The sequence below is a fragment of the Carcharodon carcharias genome, chromosome 9 (assembly GCF_017639515.1).
Source record: "Carcharodon carcharias isolate sCarCar2 chromosome 9, sCarCar2.pri, whole genome shotgun sequence".
NCBI classification, from domain to species: Eukaryota; Metazoa; Chordata; class Chondrichthyes; order Lamniformes; family Lamnidae; genus Carcharodon; species Carcharodon carcharias.
This window is the reverse complement of record NC_054475.1, coordinates 138504634-138523676: the sequence shown is the minus strand read 5'-3', so window position 1 is coordinate 138523676 and position 19043 is coordinate 138504634. Positions and strand designations below refer to the sequence as shown.

General features: G+C 39.8%; 1 protein-coding gene across 1 annotated transcript in view; it reads right to left on the bottom strand.

Moving 5' to 3' along the window:
- The window catches only part of tenm1 (teneurin transmembrane protein 1), an 873954-nt gene that overhangs the window by 177143 nt on the left and 677768 nt on the right, over nucleotides 1-19043 (bottom strand). The window contains exons 12-15 of the mRNA XM_041195427.1: nucleotides 17858-18043; nucleotides 17728-17754; nucleotides 13132-13278; nucleotides 321-537 (exon numbers count right to left, since the gene is read on the bottom strand). Of these exons, the coding sequence (XP_041051361.1) occupies nucleotides 321-537; nucleotides 13132-13278; nucleotides 17728-17754; nucleotides 17858-18043 (577 nt within the window). The remainder of the gene's footprint in view (nucleotides 1-320; nucleotides 538-13131; nucleotides 13279-17727; nucleotides 17755-17857; nucleotides 18044-19043) is intronic.

Below are 19043 nucleotides of genomic sequence, written 5' to 3'. Positions count from 1 at the left end.
AATAATTTAAAATTGAAAACATATTCAGCTGAGCCCAATACCTGGCATTTATATTATGAAATAATTTATGCAACACCTTCATTAAGCCAATTCTTTCAACAGTCTATAGTACATTGTAGAATAGAAGGGATGAAGAAAATGATGAAAAGGTGGGTTTAGCTATTGAAAAAACACAGATGCCTATTAGGCCTAATAGTCTATCTCCTGCTCCTAATAATTCTTGAATTATATTTTAAAATATGCAATCTTACATTCATGATTAACATCTTAACTTCAGAAGGATAGATCGAAAGATATTGGACAGAATTAAAAAAAGTTACCTGTTGTCAAAGAGACCATCACTGGGGAGTACATGTGTGTTGTCTTTCCCAACCAGGAACTTTATCCTATCATAGAAGCGTCTGGGTGGATGCAGAGGAAAAGGCAATTGACTTTGCTGGATCAGGTCAAGAGGGTCAGGTGATCCTTGGCAAAGCTGACCAGTGTAACAAATTGTTTGCTTGCAACAGTCTGGGTCCATGCAGTCTGTTAAACCATCTGGAAGGAAAAAGTGAAATATGAGGCAGTTCTTTTAAAAATGAATGTTTTATGTTCCAAGATAATAATATTTTGCTGCTGCCAATGTGGTATAGATATAGCACTGACAAAGGAATTTTCCTTTCAGTTCAAAAATTTGCTCAGAGCTGTCAGCTGTTCATTTCCAAGCATTTAACTTGTATTTTAAGACATCCAAATACCTTAAAGAGTATTTCACTGCTCCTTCTGACAGAGTTGACTGATGCTTGGGCAGGAAAGTAGGATTGAAGCCCAAGGTCAGCCATTGATCATATTGAATGGCGGAGCAGGCTCAATGGGCCATATGGTCTACTCCTGCTCCTATCTCTTGTGTGTTCTTGTGAGCTCAAGCTGATTATCACCACCCCAGCTCAGTGTACACAAGACCCATTGTGGCAACCCAACTGCTTGCCCAACTAAGAGTAGAATAGTAAAAACATCACTGTTGGATATTTGAGTTTCCTTTGGTTTGTAGTGAAATTTTCAGGTCCTGAAGTCTGTTTATATTTCAGGTTTCCAACATTTGCAGACTTTTTTCATAATAAATGGAGTATTGTCACTACTTTGTGCAAAACATCAATGTGATTTCAATGAGCAGGATGATGCAAAAGTCTACTGTAAGCAAACATGCTGAAGACTATTACTTATCTTTCACACCATCCACCAGCTGAGAACAGCCTGACCTTCTTGGATAATGGTTTCAGAGACATGTCTTTTTGGCTTTTTATGCACACTGCCATAGCAAATTTGAATGTGAACAGCTTTTAGTACAGAAAATCATCCTAAGGAATTGCACAAAAGATTAAAAATGCATAATATGGAGAGCTAGGAGAGGTGACCAAAGTCATGGTTGAAGAAGTAGCCTATGAGAAGGGATTTAAAGAGATAGAGGGAATGAGTCACAGGAAGGCTGATGAAACCTATGCTACTGCTGGTGAAACAAAGGAAGGGAGGTTGTATAAGATGCCAGAGTTTTAAAAGAGAAGGGTTTGGGATGAGGCATAAGGGTGGAGGTCTTCCTGGAGGTAGGGCCAGGTCATTGAAGACTTTGTATATGAGGATAGGATTATGACATTGATTCATTGATGATGGTATTGACAGAGAAGAGAAAGGCAATGTGGAGATTAAAGTGGTCGCAGCCCAGCCCAATCTGTTCTCACCAAATTCTTGCACTTGTCCTTCCAGAAGCAGCCACTGAGTAGCAATCAAGAGCAAATATTCTTCTCATTCCAAGTGTGCTAATGCCAATTGTGGTGTCCCAAATGCCACACTAACTTTGTTCAGCTAACTCAACACAAGTTGGAGATCAAACCTGAGACCTTCATATATGCATGGTCCAGCTACTCACTAATTACTCCTATTAAGTCATGGAGAAACTATTTTGAATGTAGTACAGTGCCAGGTGGCGCATGAAGATATGAAGAAGTTTTTTTTAAGTATGTTTCAGTGGTACAACAGATCAATTGTTGATATTAGCTGTCAACTACTGATCATATTTCATTCCTCCCATCTTAATGGAATCCTCATCTCACATAACATAGTGCAAAGTATTAAAGTCTGAGACTAAGAGGGTTCACAATGTTTACACTTGCTGTAAATCCGCAATTTAATTCATTATTAAAGACCAATTAGGGATTCCATTCTTAAAGTTCTACCATTCATAAGAATTTAATTTCCAATGAATTTGCTACAGCTGTGTTGCCTTCCCTAGTTTCAGTGGATTGACCTGCTGATGGGTTAGGGGTTGAATTTTAGTTACGATCCATGAATTATGACATCACTGAATGAAGCAACTCACATAGTACTCAATGCATTGACACAGTACAGGACTGATACCCAGAGACCTGGTATAGATGCTGCTGCTGAATTGGTATCCAGAGTCTGTCAAGTGAGCATCTGAACAGTATATTTCAGAGATATTTTGCTATTAAACACACAACCGCTATCAAAGTAAAACAGAACACCAGGTTATCAAATTTCTTTCTTGACAGATACTATTGCAAAGGGCTGGATTTTAATGCCACCACACCTCCCCCTTCCCCTTCATGCCCCCCAAAGGTACGGATTGGCAGGCAGGGGAATGGCTGCAAAACTAAGTGCCATGCCATGGGCTCCATTTCCAGCACTTACATGCCTGTCCCCACGCCCAATGCAATTTTATCAGCAGCAGGGGAGGTGTCAGGAGGCCATGGAAGAATTGAAGCCTTTAAGTGGCAAATTAATGGCCACTTTAGGGTCTCCTCCCATTGCCACTGGAATTTTACCCATGGCAGGGGAGGTTGACACCAAGCATCCAGCCTGGCAGGTTTCACCCGGTGAGCTGATAGCTGGTCAAAGGAAGTGGCGGGGGGTGGGGGGGATGCCACCTTTAGTGGCTCCCCTGTGTCCACTGGAAGCCTACCCCCAAGCTCTCCCCCATCCCCACATCTTCCCTATCCATCGTCCTGTCCACACTGGTCCCTCACTCCCTTCTCTGGGGCCCACTAGCCTGGCCCTGACAAGACCCTTGACCTACCTTAAAGTCCGGGGACCATCCCTGAATGCTTTCTCAGTCTGCAGTCTGCAGCCTCAGCAATGGCCAGCGTTCCTGGTGGCGCTGTTGGGATCAGAGAGCTGCTAGCCCATTTGATTGGCCAGCAGCACTTGGGGGTGGGACCTCCTCTCCCAATAGAGGAAGGCAGCCTGCCTTAAACAAATTAACTTAGTTGTTGGTTGGCTGCAAGGTGAACAGCCAAAGAGGAGGTGGGCTGGCCACTGACATTTATGCCAGGGGTGGGAATCCCATACTCCCTCATAAAATCCAGCCCTAAGTGTTGCTAATTTCAAATATTCTGTTTAAAAAAATTTATTGATATCTGTCAGCATTAAGGGGATAACACCATGGAAGTAAGGGAAATTTCACTGCAGATCTAGAAAGTGAATATTTATTTATTTATAGTTTGAGGTCTGTAGCATTGTCTCTTAGACTGAGGCTCACAGCTTGATGTAACACCTCACCTTTTGCTGTTCTCTTTTTCATAACGAACAGAACTGTGAGATGCTTCTTTTGTTACCTGTTTTCATTCCACCAGGTGACCCTCCATAATATCAATTAATGGAGGTTCCATTTTATTAATGTTCAAAATCAGTTCAACAAGAAAACAAAACAATTTTAACATTCATTGAACCCAAGAAATGCACCATAATAAGAGTAGCTCAAAATACCTAGTGGCTGTTTGCGCAAGCTTTTTAATAGCTCTTCCATTCAATTAAATTCTTATGCACTTCAAATATGGCATGAGTAATTTAACAATAATCGGGGTGTTCTTTTCCAAGTAATTACTTTATATTTCATAGCCTTCAGTATAGATTAACTTTCTTGTTATAAAAATATCTCCTGTAACCTTAGGTTAGCAATGATGAAGATAGGGTTGCTTTTTCTTCCAATTTGCATCTGACAACAGCACTAGGAGCATGAGAAATCAGGCAGTGTTGGGTCAGTAGCAATGATATGTGCTCTAAGCTACAAAGTCCCATTCTACAAATCCAAATTCAGCAGAATGTGTGCTGTATAAATGATACTTTATTCTCCAATGTCTAAATTCCAGTCTTAAGTCTACTAGACTTAGGGGCATACATTTGTCTTGGGCACAATGAGCAATAGTGAATTTTCATTTAAACTCCACCTGGCTTTCTTTTCCACCTAAATGAATTTATACCCTTTAGACTCTTGGAGGTCTTCACTTGTTGTCATTGGGAGAAAACCATGTCAGTTTAAATTAGCATCATGCAAATCCAAAATAACAGGTTTTCAAAAAGGAAGCCATTGCTACAACACACAGACTGGTGTCGGTTTTCTTGATATTTTAAAGATATATTCTGGTATTATTTTTGTATGTGAAACAGCATTATGAGTTGGCTCCCAAAACTGAAACATTATGGTTTGATGTTTATGGCAGAAATAATGGTGATACCAATTGTGCTGCTGTCATTAAAAGGGAATTGGCAACAAGTTCCAGCGACTGTCATTAAAGGTGGAAATCAGGAAGCTGCTATTCGAGTTGCCCTTCTCATGGAGAAGCTTCGCTATGGCAACATCTTGGCATTCAAATACAAACAAAGTGTAAAGTTGGGGTGCCTACTAACTAGACACCCACCAACCAGACAAAAAAAATAGGGCTTCTGCATTCATGTGTAAATTAATTTTTAACGTGTGTTAAGACATGATTACTTCATAAAACCTTTCTGGCACTGAAAATTAGCTTTTACAAATGTGGAGTCTGATTCTTTCACATTTTAATTGTTGTTGAAGATTCAAAAAATGAAAACATTATTTTGTTTTCAATTGATGGAACTTAAGAGCGTTGCTTTATCACAATCAGTGCCATTGCCAAAAGCAAAAAAAAACCTTGGGAAGGAATTAAAAAAAAACTGTTTGGACATTTTACAGGCCAACTTGAATGCAGGTCACCCCTCAACATGAACTTTACCCTTGGGAAAAATAGATACTAATTCGTAGATAGTTCACAGAACTTTTCTTTTGCTTGGAAATGAACAGCCTACAAGCAATTTAATGCAATGGTACTTGTAATACTCTAAAAATGTAATTGAGCAATGTGTCCGTGTTCTCAAAAACCACAAGGCATTTTGTAGCCTATTATGATTGGAATCCATCTCATAACAAACCACAATGGATTGCCCACCACGGAAACTCAAATACTGATCTGAAGTTGGGGAATTGAATTGCCTATCTGCAAATGCATTCACATATTGAAAATGGAACATGACTAAAAAGGCTAAGAATACTGACTGATAACTGGGAATGATGTGCTTCAGCGTTGTAAACATTCCTTCAGCATGTCATTTTGAAGCATTGACCAGTCATGGCTGTATTTGAACAAATTAAATTAGCTGAAAAATGACAATCTAAAGGAAAGTATGAATTCCATAGAATAGTCACTTGGCACAAGCTTGGTCTACTTTAATGATACTTCTAGTTTTGGGAACATTGCCAAGGGTTTTTAAGAAATTCTAGTAGCTATGTCCTTAAGGAATGAGATATATAGTCATTGGATACATTTGTTGCAGGCAGACACATTTTATAAACTGCTGTAGTCAAGATTTAACAACCACATTTCTTAGTGATAGCTTCTGTTTCTGAATTTCAATTATATGCAATCAATAATAGAATATATCCTTATGTGGTAAATAGTTTATAATATCTGTTAACGTGGAAAAAAAAAGTTATACCATAAACCAGTTAGAAATCAACACTTTCAGGAAAGAAGGGGTTGAGGGAATATTGGTGGAGACAATTAGCAAGGAGGGAAGAAAAGCAATTTGGAAACTACAATCACATTACTCTGTTTTGGAAGGTTGTATTTTATTTCATAAGTGCTCTGTGGGAAGAGGTGCTAGAGGTGCCACAGATTATAAACTACATTCGGAAATACTTACTTCATTCACAATAATTAACTTGAAGAGGTCCATGAAGATTGACTTTACAAAACTACCTTTCTCCCAACTGTTGCAAGTTATGAAATCATAGGAACATAGGGCTTAGGGCAGGAGGAGGCCATTCAGCCTTTCGAACCTCCTCCTCCATTCGATAAGATTATGACTGATCTGATCCCTGTCTGTGCTCCCCCATAACCCCTGACTCCCTTGTCCATCAAAAACCTACCTAACTGAGCCCTTAATAAATTCAATGACCCTGCCTCCACTGCTCTCTTGCAAAGAGAATTCCACAAACGACTCTCTGAGAGAAAACATTTCTCCTCATCTTGGTCTTTAAAAGGAGATATTTTATTCTTAAACTGTGTCACCTTATTCTAGTTTTCCCCAAAACAGGAAACTTCTTCCTGGTATCCACCCTATCAAGTCCCCTCATTGCTTTATATGTTTCAATAAAATCACCTCTCATTCTTCTAAACTCCAATGGGTATTCACCCAACCTCTCCATAAGATAAGCCCTTTATCCCAGGAATAAGTCGAGTGAGCCTTCTCTGAACTGCTTCAAACGTAGTTTTTTGTTTAAGTTTACATTTTCTCTTTAGGAATAAGATTGATAATTTAATTGCAATAAATGAAAGGAATTAGTTGTGCATTTGTTTTTATAATCACAGCTGAATTTAAGATAGAGCACATGCAGGTTGAAGCATTCACAAAGCAACAGTTCAAAAATACTTGTCCAACTTTTTTAATTAATGAGGGGGAGACCAACACTAATGGAATATTTTGCATTTATTTTCCTCCTTTTTGAAAAGAATTTTTCCAACCTAAAATGGAATTTTACTTTACTGAGAAACCTTGGGTGAATGGTCAAGATATATGAAAGTCAACTGCTTAGAAGCTACATTCACAAAGTCACATATACTCCTATCTAGCTTGAGTTAGCTGATCTCAATCAGACAGGTAGCACTAAGGTGATACAATTGGTCTCTGAGGCCCTAGGCTAGGTTGGAAAAAATTCACCAAGGTCCTCATTTCCAATTTCCAAACAGCAACCTCTACTGGTAAGCGTAAAATGAACGTATGTACAAACATACATACGAACATATGAAAAACGAGAAGTAGACCATTTGGCCCATTGAACCTGCTCTGCCATTCAATAAGACAATGGCTGATCTGTTTGTGTTACTAATTCCACATTCCCATCTATCCCAATAACCTTTGATTCACTTGCCTAACAAGAATCTATCTAGCTCCGTCTTAAAAATATTCAATGACACTGCCTCCACTGCCTTCTGAGGCAGAGAGTTCCAAAGTCACACAACCCACTGAGAGAAAAAAATTCTCTTAATCTCTGTCCTAAAAAGGTACCCTTGAGTTTTAAAACAGTGTCCCGTGGTTCTGGACTTACCCACAAGGGGAAACATCATTTCCGCATCCACCTTGTCAAGACTGTTGAGGATCTTACATACATCAATTAAGTCACCCCTCACTCTTCTAAATTCCAGGGGAAACAAGCCCCGTCTGTCTAATCTTTTGTAGTAATTATGGTTTTATTTAAATGTGTAATGTACTTTTAAGAATAATACTTATTAAGAGAGATCACATGGTCTCATGGTAACCAACAGCAGAGTGGCGCAACCTACCTCAGCAGACAGTGTGGAGACAGAATTGGAATTGAAAGCACACGTGTAGTTGCTGCTGAGTACATTGTAACTGCACTTAAAGTTCCCACCCAAGAAGTGTTTGCGGATCAACCCTATCATTAATAGTACAACTTGGCCACTCTACAACAAACTGGTGACAAGGATAAAACAGGATTGAACAGAAGAGATCAAGTTAGAAAGAAACCGGTATTGTACCTCGCCCAGTGATTGTAAGCAGCAAACACCATTAGAATTGAAGTAGTTATCCCCTCTCAAAATGCCACAGTTTGGGAGAATTGATCCTTTGGAACCTGCCACAGACAATTGGTCTCAATACATAGAATGTCCCATGTTCTATTTTCAAGCAAATAATATTACGGGGGAAGAGAAGAGGCGAGCGATCCTCTTGAGTGCTTGTGGGAGTAAAACCTACAGTCTGATTCAAAGTTTGATGGCACCCAGTGCCCCAGATTCTAAGACTTTCGATGAATTGGAGGGCCTTATGAAGGGTCACTTTCAACTCAAGCCCTCAGTCATGATGTAACGGTTCATGTTTAGTTCGTAAAATAGATAACCGGCTGAGACAATTGCATGCTACACAGGAAATTTGAAGCAGTTAACTGAACATTGTGAGTTCAGTACGTCTCTGAATGACATGCTCAGAGATCATTTACTGTGTGTTGTGCAAGAGGATATTATTCAGGAAATATTATTAACCAAAGTGAATCTGGATTTCAAGAAGGTGCTAGAGATAGCGCTGGCCATGGAAAGCACAGTAAAGAGGTTCAAAAGCAATACAGGGTGTGCAAAATGGCACCGTCCTTCACATCTGGTGGGAAACCTCAGCCAAAAGTGGCGCAAAAAAGCGAGACTCTGCTGAGAAGCGGGAAACAGCCTCCGCTAGATGAAGAATAAAGAAAAATAACTTAGCAGCGAAATTGAAGAATAATTTTAATAATGGTGGAAATAAGCAGTCTTTTAGCAATTGGCAGTTTAAAAAAATCAAATGCTACTATTGTCACAGAAATGGACATATAATGAGGCAATGCAAGGAAAGATTCAAGCAAGCTGGTAAACAAAAGAAGAAGCCCAATGAAATTTACAATATAGAAGAGCCTGAAACAACAAATTCAGACATTTACTCGTTTTTAATTTGAATTTTGGAAAGACAGAACCAATATTTGTCATAGTAGAAGTAAATGACAAACTTGTTAGAATGGAAGTGGACATGGCAGGTTCCACTACAGTAATTGGGGAACATACCTTCAGATATTTGAATAATGGTGAACATCAATTAAGTTTAGGAGAAACAGCTGCCAAGTTAAAAACATATACGGGTGAAGACATTCAAGTAAAAGGCAAAAGCAGAGTAACTGTCCATTCTGGAAGCCAACTGGCAAAGTTACCCTTGATGGTGGTAGCAGGTGAAGGACCAAGCCTCTTGGGGCAAAATTGGTTAAAGGAGATTAAGTTAGAATGGTCTGAAATTTTCCAGTTGAGAGCAAGTGGGCTGCCAGAGCTAATTAGAAAGTACACCACCATCTTTAAGGACGAACTGGAGAAAATCCAATGCCTGCAGGCCAAGATTCATGTGGATCTGGAAGCAAACCCTTGCTTCATGAAGGCGAGGCTGGTGCCATATGCCCTGTGAGGAAAGGTTGACATTGAACTGAACAGACTAGAGAAACTGGGTGTTGTACAACCTGTTCAGTCCTCAGAATAGGAAGCACCCATAGTCCCCAACTGTAAACCCAACCAAAGCATCCGAATGTGTAGAGACTACAAACTGATGGTTACTAAAGTGGCTAAGCTAGACAGGAACCCCATTCCAAATATCGAAGAACTGTACACCAAGCTGGCAGGAGGGACAACATACATGAAGCTGGACATGAGTCGTGCTTATGAACAACTAGAGTTGGATAGTGCTCCTCAGGAATTTGTCACAATTCATCCCCACAAAAGGTCGTACCAATATACACGATTGCCTTTTGGTGTCTCCTCTGCTTGTGCCATCTTTCAGAGAACAATGGAAAGCTTACTGCAGGGACTGCCCCAGGTTGTAGTCTATTTCGAGGATGTATTAGTGACATGATTCACTTAAAAAGGGCACTTGGCAAACTTAGAAGTCTTAAAATGTTCTTGCAAGCTGGAGTGCGTTTTAAAAAAAGAAAAGTGCACATTCCAAGTGAGGGAGGTAATCTTTTTGGGTTACTGGGTAGGTTCACAGGGCCTCTACCTGGTTGAGGAGAAGGTGAGAGCTATAAGAGAGGCACCTGTGCCTCAGAACTCAAATCATTCCTAGGAATGGTCAACTGTTATGGATGGTTCTCACCCAAGTTGTCTACAGAACTGGCCCTCCTGCATATTCTACTCAAAAATAACCAATGTTGGTCTTGGGAGGCATCCCAGAAAGAAGCTTTCATAAAGGTGAAACAATTGTTACACTCATCCAATCTATTAGTGCATTATGACCAGATGAAAGACTTGGTGCTTACATGTGATGCATCTCCCTACAGAGTGGGAGCAGTGCTCTCTTATTGGATGGATGACAGCACAGAATAGCTAATAGGTTATGTATCAAGAACACTCACCCCAGTGGAAAAGGGATACTTGTAGATAAAAAGAAGGCCTGTCCATCATCTTTGGTGTCAAGAAATGTCACCAGTATGTACACGGCCGCCATTTCACAAACCATTGCTAGGATTTTTTAGTGAGGAAAAGGCTATACCACCCACAGCCTCAGCAAGAATACAACAATGGGCCTCAATTCTGGCAGCTTATGAATACACTTTCATACATAGGCCTGGCCATCAAATTGCAAACGTCAATGCCCTTAGTCATTTGCCTTTACAAGAAAATGATGAGCACTTCCCAGTTCCACAGGAATTTGATTTACTGTTAAATTTCTTAGGTTCCTCGCCGGTATGTGCTCGACAGATCAGAGATTGGACAAGTCAGCACCAGTCCTATCTCAAATAGGAGAACAAGTGCTACAAGGTTGATCACAGGAGCACGTATCTGATGAAATGAAACCGTACTTCAATAGAAGACATGAAATAACCAGCCAAGATGGCATCTTATTGTGGGGAACATGAGCGATAGTTCCTCCAAAGGGAAGGGAGCCACTTTTATTTGAACTGCACAGTGCCCATCCAGGAATTTCTCAAATGAAGACCATAGCATGCAGCTATTTATGGTGGCCTGGAATGGATGGCAAAAGAGAGAGTTTAGTAAAGTGCTGCATGCAATGTCAGCACCTGCAAAAATTGCCACATTACACCCATGGGAGTGGCCAGGTAGACCCTGGGTGCGGTTACACATTGACTATGTCGGACCTTTCCTCGGAACAACGTTTGTGCTCACTGTCGATGCCCATTCAAAATAGTTAGATGTGTATGAGATGAAGTCACCAACATTGAGCACTGCCATTCCCGAGCTACTACTAGTCATTTCCGATAATGACATGGAATTTATGAGTGCTGAGTTTCAATGGTTTATCAGTCTCAATGGTATCACTCATGTGAAAACTGCACTGTACCACCCTTCCTCAAACGGACTGGCCAAAATGGCGGTTCAAACATTTAAGGCAGGCATGAAAAAGCTAACTGGTGATTTCATAAGACCATAAGAAATAGGAGCAGAAATTAGGCCATTCAGCCCATCGAGTCTGCTCCGCCATTCAATCATGGCTGATAAGTTTCTCAACCCCATTCTCCCGCCTTCTCCCCGTAACCTTTGATCCCCTTACCAATCAAGAACCTATCTATCTCGGTCTTAAATACACTCAATGAGTTGGCCTCCACAGCCTTCTGTGGCAATGAGATTCATCACTCTCTGGCTAAAGAAGTTTCTCCTCATCTCTGTTCTAAAAGGTCTTCCCTTTAGTCTGAGGCCGTGCCCTCAGGTCCTAGTCTCTCCTACTAATGGAAACATCTTCCCCATGTCCCCTCTATCCAGGCCTTTCAGTATTCTGAAAGTTTCAATCAGATCCCCCCTCATCCTTCTAAACTCCATTTAGTATAGACCCAGAGTCCTCAAATGTTCCTCATACGTTAAGCCTTTCATTCCTGGGATCGTTCTCGTGAACCTCCTCTGGACATACTTCCTGAGATACGGGGCTCAAAATTGCTCACAATATTCTAAATGTGGTCTGACCAGAGCCTTATAAAGCCTCAGCAGCACATCCCTGCTTTTATATTCTATTCCTCTTGGCAACCTTGGCAACCAAACTAGCATGCTTTCTTTTTTATTACAGGACAACCCCTCACACAACAACAGGTGCCATGCCTGCGAAGTTATTGTTGAAATGTTGTCTCAGGACGAGATTGAGCTTAATAATGCTGAATTTAGAGGGAAAGGTGGAAAGGAGTCAGGGAAGCCAGAAAACTGGACATGACTGGCATAGTTGCGAGAGGAAATTTACTGTGGGAGGGCTGGCTATACGTGAAAAACTTTGGGGAAGGACCAAAGTGGTTACCGGGTGAAGTAAGTGCGGTGACTGGACCTCCATCTTACTATGTGGAGGTGGAAGGCTGGATCATCTGTAAATATCTGGACCATTTAGGAAGAGAGAGACAAATCCACAAGATTTAGTTCCACCAGTGATCGTGACTAGGTCTGTGTTTCCTGTTGAGGATGCTCAACCCAGGACTGACATGTCTGATGTTCCTGTAAGTGTTGAGGATACAGAACTGCAAGTGCCAACGGAAGCACCTGATGTTCAGGCAACTCCGGAAAAGGGGGTTCCTGATAAAACATCTGAAGTTGTGGAGCTGTGACGTTCCACATGTACCAGGAAACCACCTGAAATACTGAACTTGTAAATTCCTTACCCAGTGTAAATATTATGTTGGCTTGATAAATATGTACTTGTAAATATAAAATATATAGCCAAGTTAAACGGGGAGGAATGTAGTAATTAGAGTTTTATTTAATGTGTAATGTACCTTTAAGAATAATACTTGTTAGGAGAGATCATATGATCTGTAGTAACCAATATGAGGGTAGTGTGACCTACCTCAGCAGTCAGTGTAGAGATAGCATTAGAGTTGAAAGCATATGTGTAGTTGCTGCTGAGTATATTGTAAATAAACTGAAAGTTTCCACCCAAAAAATGTCTGCAGATCAACTCTATCACTAATAGTGCAACTCGGCCACCCTAGAACACCTTTCCTCATAAGACAACCCACTCATTCCAGGTATCAATCTAGTACACCGCACATAGGTGTATGTCGGATGAGGACAGGAGTGGGTTTAGCTATGAGGCTCTTTGCTGGATGAACAGTTTTTCCAAATCATTTTCTGGGTTCACAGTTGAAGAACAATCACTTTGACTGGTGTCCGGTCATACAAACACCAAGGAGAATGTGGTGCTTGTGAAATCAAACTACAGCAAAAGCCAGTGCTTCGGGGAAATACTGGGTCAAAATTAATTTTAAAAAAAGACTGGAACAGAATCATCTTCCCTTCTATTTGAAATTCTAATTGTGAAATACTTTACCTCCATCGTTATCTCTGTTATCGTCACACACCATTTCCATGATGACATTACATCCTGTCCCACTCCAGCCCGCCTGGCAAACACAATGCCATCCATTTTGATCCAATGTACATCTTCCATTTCCATTGCACAAACCAGGACATCCCTCTATCAAAAAAGTTTTTTCAAAAAAACAGCTGATAAATCAATTAATATTGTACCAGCATTGTATACTTGATATGCATATATGTAAAAAAGAAACCATTTAAGTTAAAGGTAAGAGCCTTCATTTCACTTGCTTGTTCTCATGTGCATTTTGCTTATTTAAATTTATGCGCAAACCTATCCACTGATGTTACCTACTAATTTAATAGCAAAATATTTAACTATTTTTATTACACTGGTCATCAATTTTTTAAAAGTATAATGATCTGAAATTTCTTGTGTTATTGCCAATTATTCTTCAAGTTAAATTTGCTCCACTGGGTCCTGCCTCAGATTTGAACAAGAACTCTTTTTCAGATTTTTATTAATGGCACTCTGTGGCTGGTCATTAAGAGATATAATAAAATTGTGCTTTCTGCCTATTTGCTCTCACTTCTCTAGGAAATGTCCTCATTCACTAAAGAATAGGAACTCACCATGCTACATTGTAGAATGTGTCAAATCTTTAACATATTGTGCCACTAAACTCATTTCAAGAGAAATAAATTACAATGCTAATACATTTTGTCCACTCAAATGATTAATTTTAATGTTATTGTGTTGTTATTTTCAATGGACTTCCAAGCACTGATGATCCTTTTTGGAGACGTGCTCACTTGACCAGAACATGTATTTTGTAATGAGAATAATTAACTTTATGTTAATCTAACATTATTCATCTGTTGGTTTCCTTTCATGGGACCCAAATTATGTTAATAAAACCCAATTGTGAGTCAATTCTGCAAGCACAAACATTTCTGTGAGGGAAGATATTTGCTTGTGTCTGGTTATGATCTCACCATTGGGGCAACAGAGAAAGTGAATAAATCCAAGACTTGCTTCTGGTTTATGTAAAATAAGCATCAGATTCAGTCTTATAATATACTGGGAAAATGGAAATATATGTATGGGAACAATTCAGCAGGTTATTGGAAAACTTTAGCATTTGGCTGTACTCTGAATGCACATTGCACTCAGAAGAGTCATGTGTAAAAATAAGCAGAGTGGGGCAAGAAGGGACAGTGAGAGTAACAAATGTAAAAGGGCATCAGTGACTCAGATGACACCAGAGGAAACTGGTAAAAAATCTAGCTAAAGGCACTACATCTAATTGTGTGAAGCATTCACAACAACTCAGATAAATTAATCACACAGATAGAAATTTATAGGTTTGATCTAATAGCCATTTTGGAAGCATGTTTGTAAAGTGACCAAGGTCGGGAACTAAATATTCCAGGATTCTTAACTTTTGGAAGAGATAGGCAAAATAGAAAAAGAGGTGGGGTAGCCCTGATAATAAGGATGAGATAAAGACAGAAGAGAGAAAGGATCTCAGCTCACCAAATTAAGAAGTTACATCAGTTTGGGTGGAGTTAAAAAACATCAGCAAGGAGCTGGGAACATTGGTGGGAGATTTTTTATATGCCCCCTATATTCATCATATCAGGCAGGGTATAAATCAGGAAATTAGACAGCCATGTAATAAGGGTGAATCAGCGATCATGGGGAACTTTAATCTTCATATATACTGGGCAAACCAAATTTGCAGTAATAGTGTAGAGGACAAGTTCATGGAATTTTTACAATGTAGTTTTCTAGATCAGTATGTTGAGGAACCAGCTAGTGAATAGGCTATTTTGGATAAAGTATTGTGCATTGAGGAAGGGCTAACTAATAATCTTGTGATAAAGGCACCTCTAGGGACCATAATATGTTAGAATTTTATATTGATCTTGAAATCAAAGCTAGGGTCTTATATCTAAACAAAACAAACTATGTAGGTATGAAGGCATGTTGGCTAAGGTAGATTGGGAAACTATTTAAAAATGTATGGTAGTAAAGAAACAATGGCTACCATTTAAAGAGTTAACACATAATTTACAACATATACACATTCCTTTAAGGCACAAAGACCCCAAAGAAAAAGTGGCTAACCGTGGCTAAAAAGAGATGTTAAAGAGTGATTATAATTTTGCCAAAAATAGCGAATGTTAGGATTTTAGAATTTAGTAAAGGAGAACCAAGAAATTGATGAGAAGAGAAAAGAGAATATGAGAGTGGACTAGCAAGAGACAAAAAAAGACAATATGTTTTTAAAAGTATATAAATAAGGAGGGATTAGTAAAAAGTGAACATAGGACCAATCGAGGCAGAGAGAAGAGAAATTATAATTATAATAAAGAAATGGAGAGACATTAAACAATTATTTTGGGCTGGATTTTATGCAGCCTATTGCAATGGGAGCCATGGCAGCCGGGCCCACTTAATCATAGGAGAGGCCCTGCCTCAGTCTCCCAGTGTCCGGAAAACCACCCCCGATTAAAATCGATGACAAAAGGGACTGATGCGGGGTTCCTGGCTGCCTGTGGGCATCCCCCATGGAACCAACAGGTGCTCCGTCCACCCCATGCCCCCAGTTCTCCAGCTGGTGGGTGAGATCCCCTTGGCTCAAAAAAACTCCAGCCTTTGTAAAGTTTTCACAGTAGAAGACAAAAATATTCCAGAATAATGGAAAACCAAGGATTTAACTTTTGTGAGAATGAGGAGCCTAAAGAAATCAGTATAAGTAAAGGAATGATATTGGAGAAATTAATGGAACTAAGTGATAATAAATTCCCAGGATCTGTAGACCTGCATCCGAGGGTGAGTAGCAAACATAACCTGCTAACTAAGAAAGAAGCGAGAAAAAGAGAAAATAGGGCACTGTAGTGGCCAATTAGCCTAGCACGAGTAGTCAGCAAAATAATAGAACTTATTATTAGCACCTTATGGAGGGATAGATAAGGGGGACTCAGTAGATGTAGCGTATTTGGATTTTCAAAAGCATTCAATGAGATGGCACACAAGAGGTTTTTCCACAAAGTTAGAAGCCTGTGGGACTGGGGGTAATAATTAGAATGAACTGAGGATTGGTTAATAGGCAGAAAACAGAGTGTCGGAAGAAACAGGATATTTTTGGTTTGACAGGCTGTAACTAGTACGGTACCACAAGGATAAAAGTACATGAGCTTCAGCATTTACGATCTATATTCGTGACTTGGATGAGGGGACTGAATGTAATATATCCAAGTTTGCTGATGATACAAAGTTAGATGGAAAAGTAAGCAGCGAGGAGGATGCAAAGAAGCTGCAGAGGTTAAAAGACTTGGCAAGAACATGGCAGATGGAATACAATGTGGTGGAGTGTGAAGTTACACAGTTTCACAGGGAAAATAGAGAGGCAAAATATTTTTGAATGGTGGTAGATTGGGAAACGTTTGCATTCAGAGGAACTTGGTGTCCTGGTACATTTTCATTTATATTCATTCATGGGACGTGGGCATCACTGGCTATGACAGCATTTATTGCTCATTCCTAATTGCCCTTGAGAAGCTGGTGGTGATAAATCACAGACAGTTGAAATGCAGGCACAATATGCAATTAGGAAGGCAAATGATATGTTAGCTTTTGTTACAAAGGAGTTGGAATATAAGAGTAAGGAAGTCTTACTACAAATATACAGGACAGTGAGAGGCCACACCAGGCCACACCTACTGTATGCAGTTTTGGTCTCCTTACCCAAGGAAGGACAAACTTGACCTAGAGGAAGTGCACCATAGGTTCTCTAGATTGGTTCCTGGGATGAGGGAATTGTCCTATGAGGAGAGATTATGTGGACTAAGCCTATATTCCCTGGAATTTAGAAGGCTGAAAGGTGATCTAATTGAAACATAAAATTCTTGAGGGGCTTGATAGCATGGATGCTGAGAAAGTGTTTCCCCTAGCTGGGAAATCTAGAACATAAGGTCACAGACTCTGAATCAGGGGTCAGCTGTTTAGGATAGAGGTGAAGTGAAATTTCTTCACTCAAAGGGTGTGAATCTTTAGAATTCTATGCCACAGAGGGCCGTGGCACACAGTCCTTCAATACTTTCAAGACAGAGATCAGTATATTTTTGACTACCAAGGGAATTAAGGGATATGGGGATGGCGTAGGAAGGTGAAGTTGAGGTAGAAGATAAGCCATGATCTAATTAAATGCCAAAGCAGGCTCGAAGGACCAAATGGCCTACTCCAGTTCCTATTTTTTATGTTCTTATGTTTTCTAAAATGGCAGTTTGTAGTGAGAGAATGTAGAGCACAATTTTGGGAATATTCAACACATCTAAATCTGTATCTCACTTTGTACAACAGTGTAAAATGGCAGCCTTGCATCTTTCCTGAGCTTTATTTCTACTGAAATCTAAATACCCTTGTAATCCAGGATACTGTTTTCGTTATCCGTTTTGTTATTTGTTTCCAAAATGCTGCAACGTCTTTCGAAGAAATTCTGATCCTCAAAAACTATGTTGGATAAAGTTTCCTGACCGAGTGAGCATACTTATTGTTATATCATGACAGATGAATGGAAATATACTATGGGCTGACTCTTACCTTTTACAACGTTATCCAAATGTTGTGCTTAAAGGAAAAGAATAATCTTTGAGGCAGGAGCAATACAAATGTAAAATACTGTTGAAACAGTTTGATTTTTGAGATGACAAAGCATCTGGATTTTTCTTACCAACGGTGCAGTGCTCTCCCTCCCAGCCCGGACTGCACTGACATTTACCATCCTTACATTTTCCATGTTCAGTGCAACGTGGGTGGCATTCATGCTGGTCACAAGTTAGGCTGCCCCAACCCTTCTCACAGTGGCATAACCCATCTAAGCATACACCGTGCTTGCCACAATCCACCTTACAAATTTCTGAAAGAGACAAGAGAATCATTTGCTGTTTTAACATCTTAATCATTTGACCCATTATACTTAGCAAATTTGGACCACATGGCAAATGCCAAGTTAAACTTTTGTCAGAGCAACAGCTGAAATTTTAAAAGTGAGCCAAACAGGGTTTTACTAATTTACAATTGGGGACAGCTGAACATTTGGCTAAGGTGCTTGGTATGGGTCCAAATTTACTACAGAAATGTTTAGTTCTTCCACTATAACAGAAAATAACATCGCTGTATAATCTGGAAACAGATGGCTGTACTGTCAGCCTCATTTGAAGAGAAATATGCTGTGTTTGATGGATGTATATTAGAAGCTGTTAATATAATGTTTGTTGGTTGTGTTCAGCATTAGATATAAGCAGTTCATCTGTTTCAGACTTGAAAGTCCCAAGGAAAGGACTTGGTGCAAGTTAAGACAGGCAAGCAGAGTTTTAGATGACCCAACGTTTATGGAGGGTGGAATGTGGGAGACCAACCAGGAGTAGTCAGGTCTAGCAGTAATGAAGGCAAGAACAAGGGCATTCAAAGCAGATTAACTAAGACAAGGGTGAAATAGGGCAATATTAAGAGGTGGAAATAAGCAGTCTTAGGGATGGTGCGAATATGAGGTTGGAAGGCATGCTAGGATGATTATCATAAGGGAAAGCTTTATGGTCTATATCCACCAAGGTTACACCAATCGTAACTGGAAGCTTTATCACACTGACCTGTGGGAATTTCAAATTTATTCTCGCTTCTATTCATATACGGTATTACATTCTTGGCTAGTCTATTCTAATTTTGTAGAGATATACATTTCTCTTCGATTCCAATTATCTATCCTTTCTTTATTTCTCACTGTTGTTCTATCGCTTAGCTAATATTTTCACTTGTTTATCTCCATCCTCATAGTTTGCTTTTTCCTTACTTCTCTTATCTACCCAGGCTCATTTTCATAACTTGGTCTGGCAATGCTGCCTCCCTTGTTGAGGTGC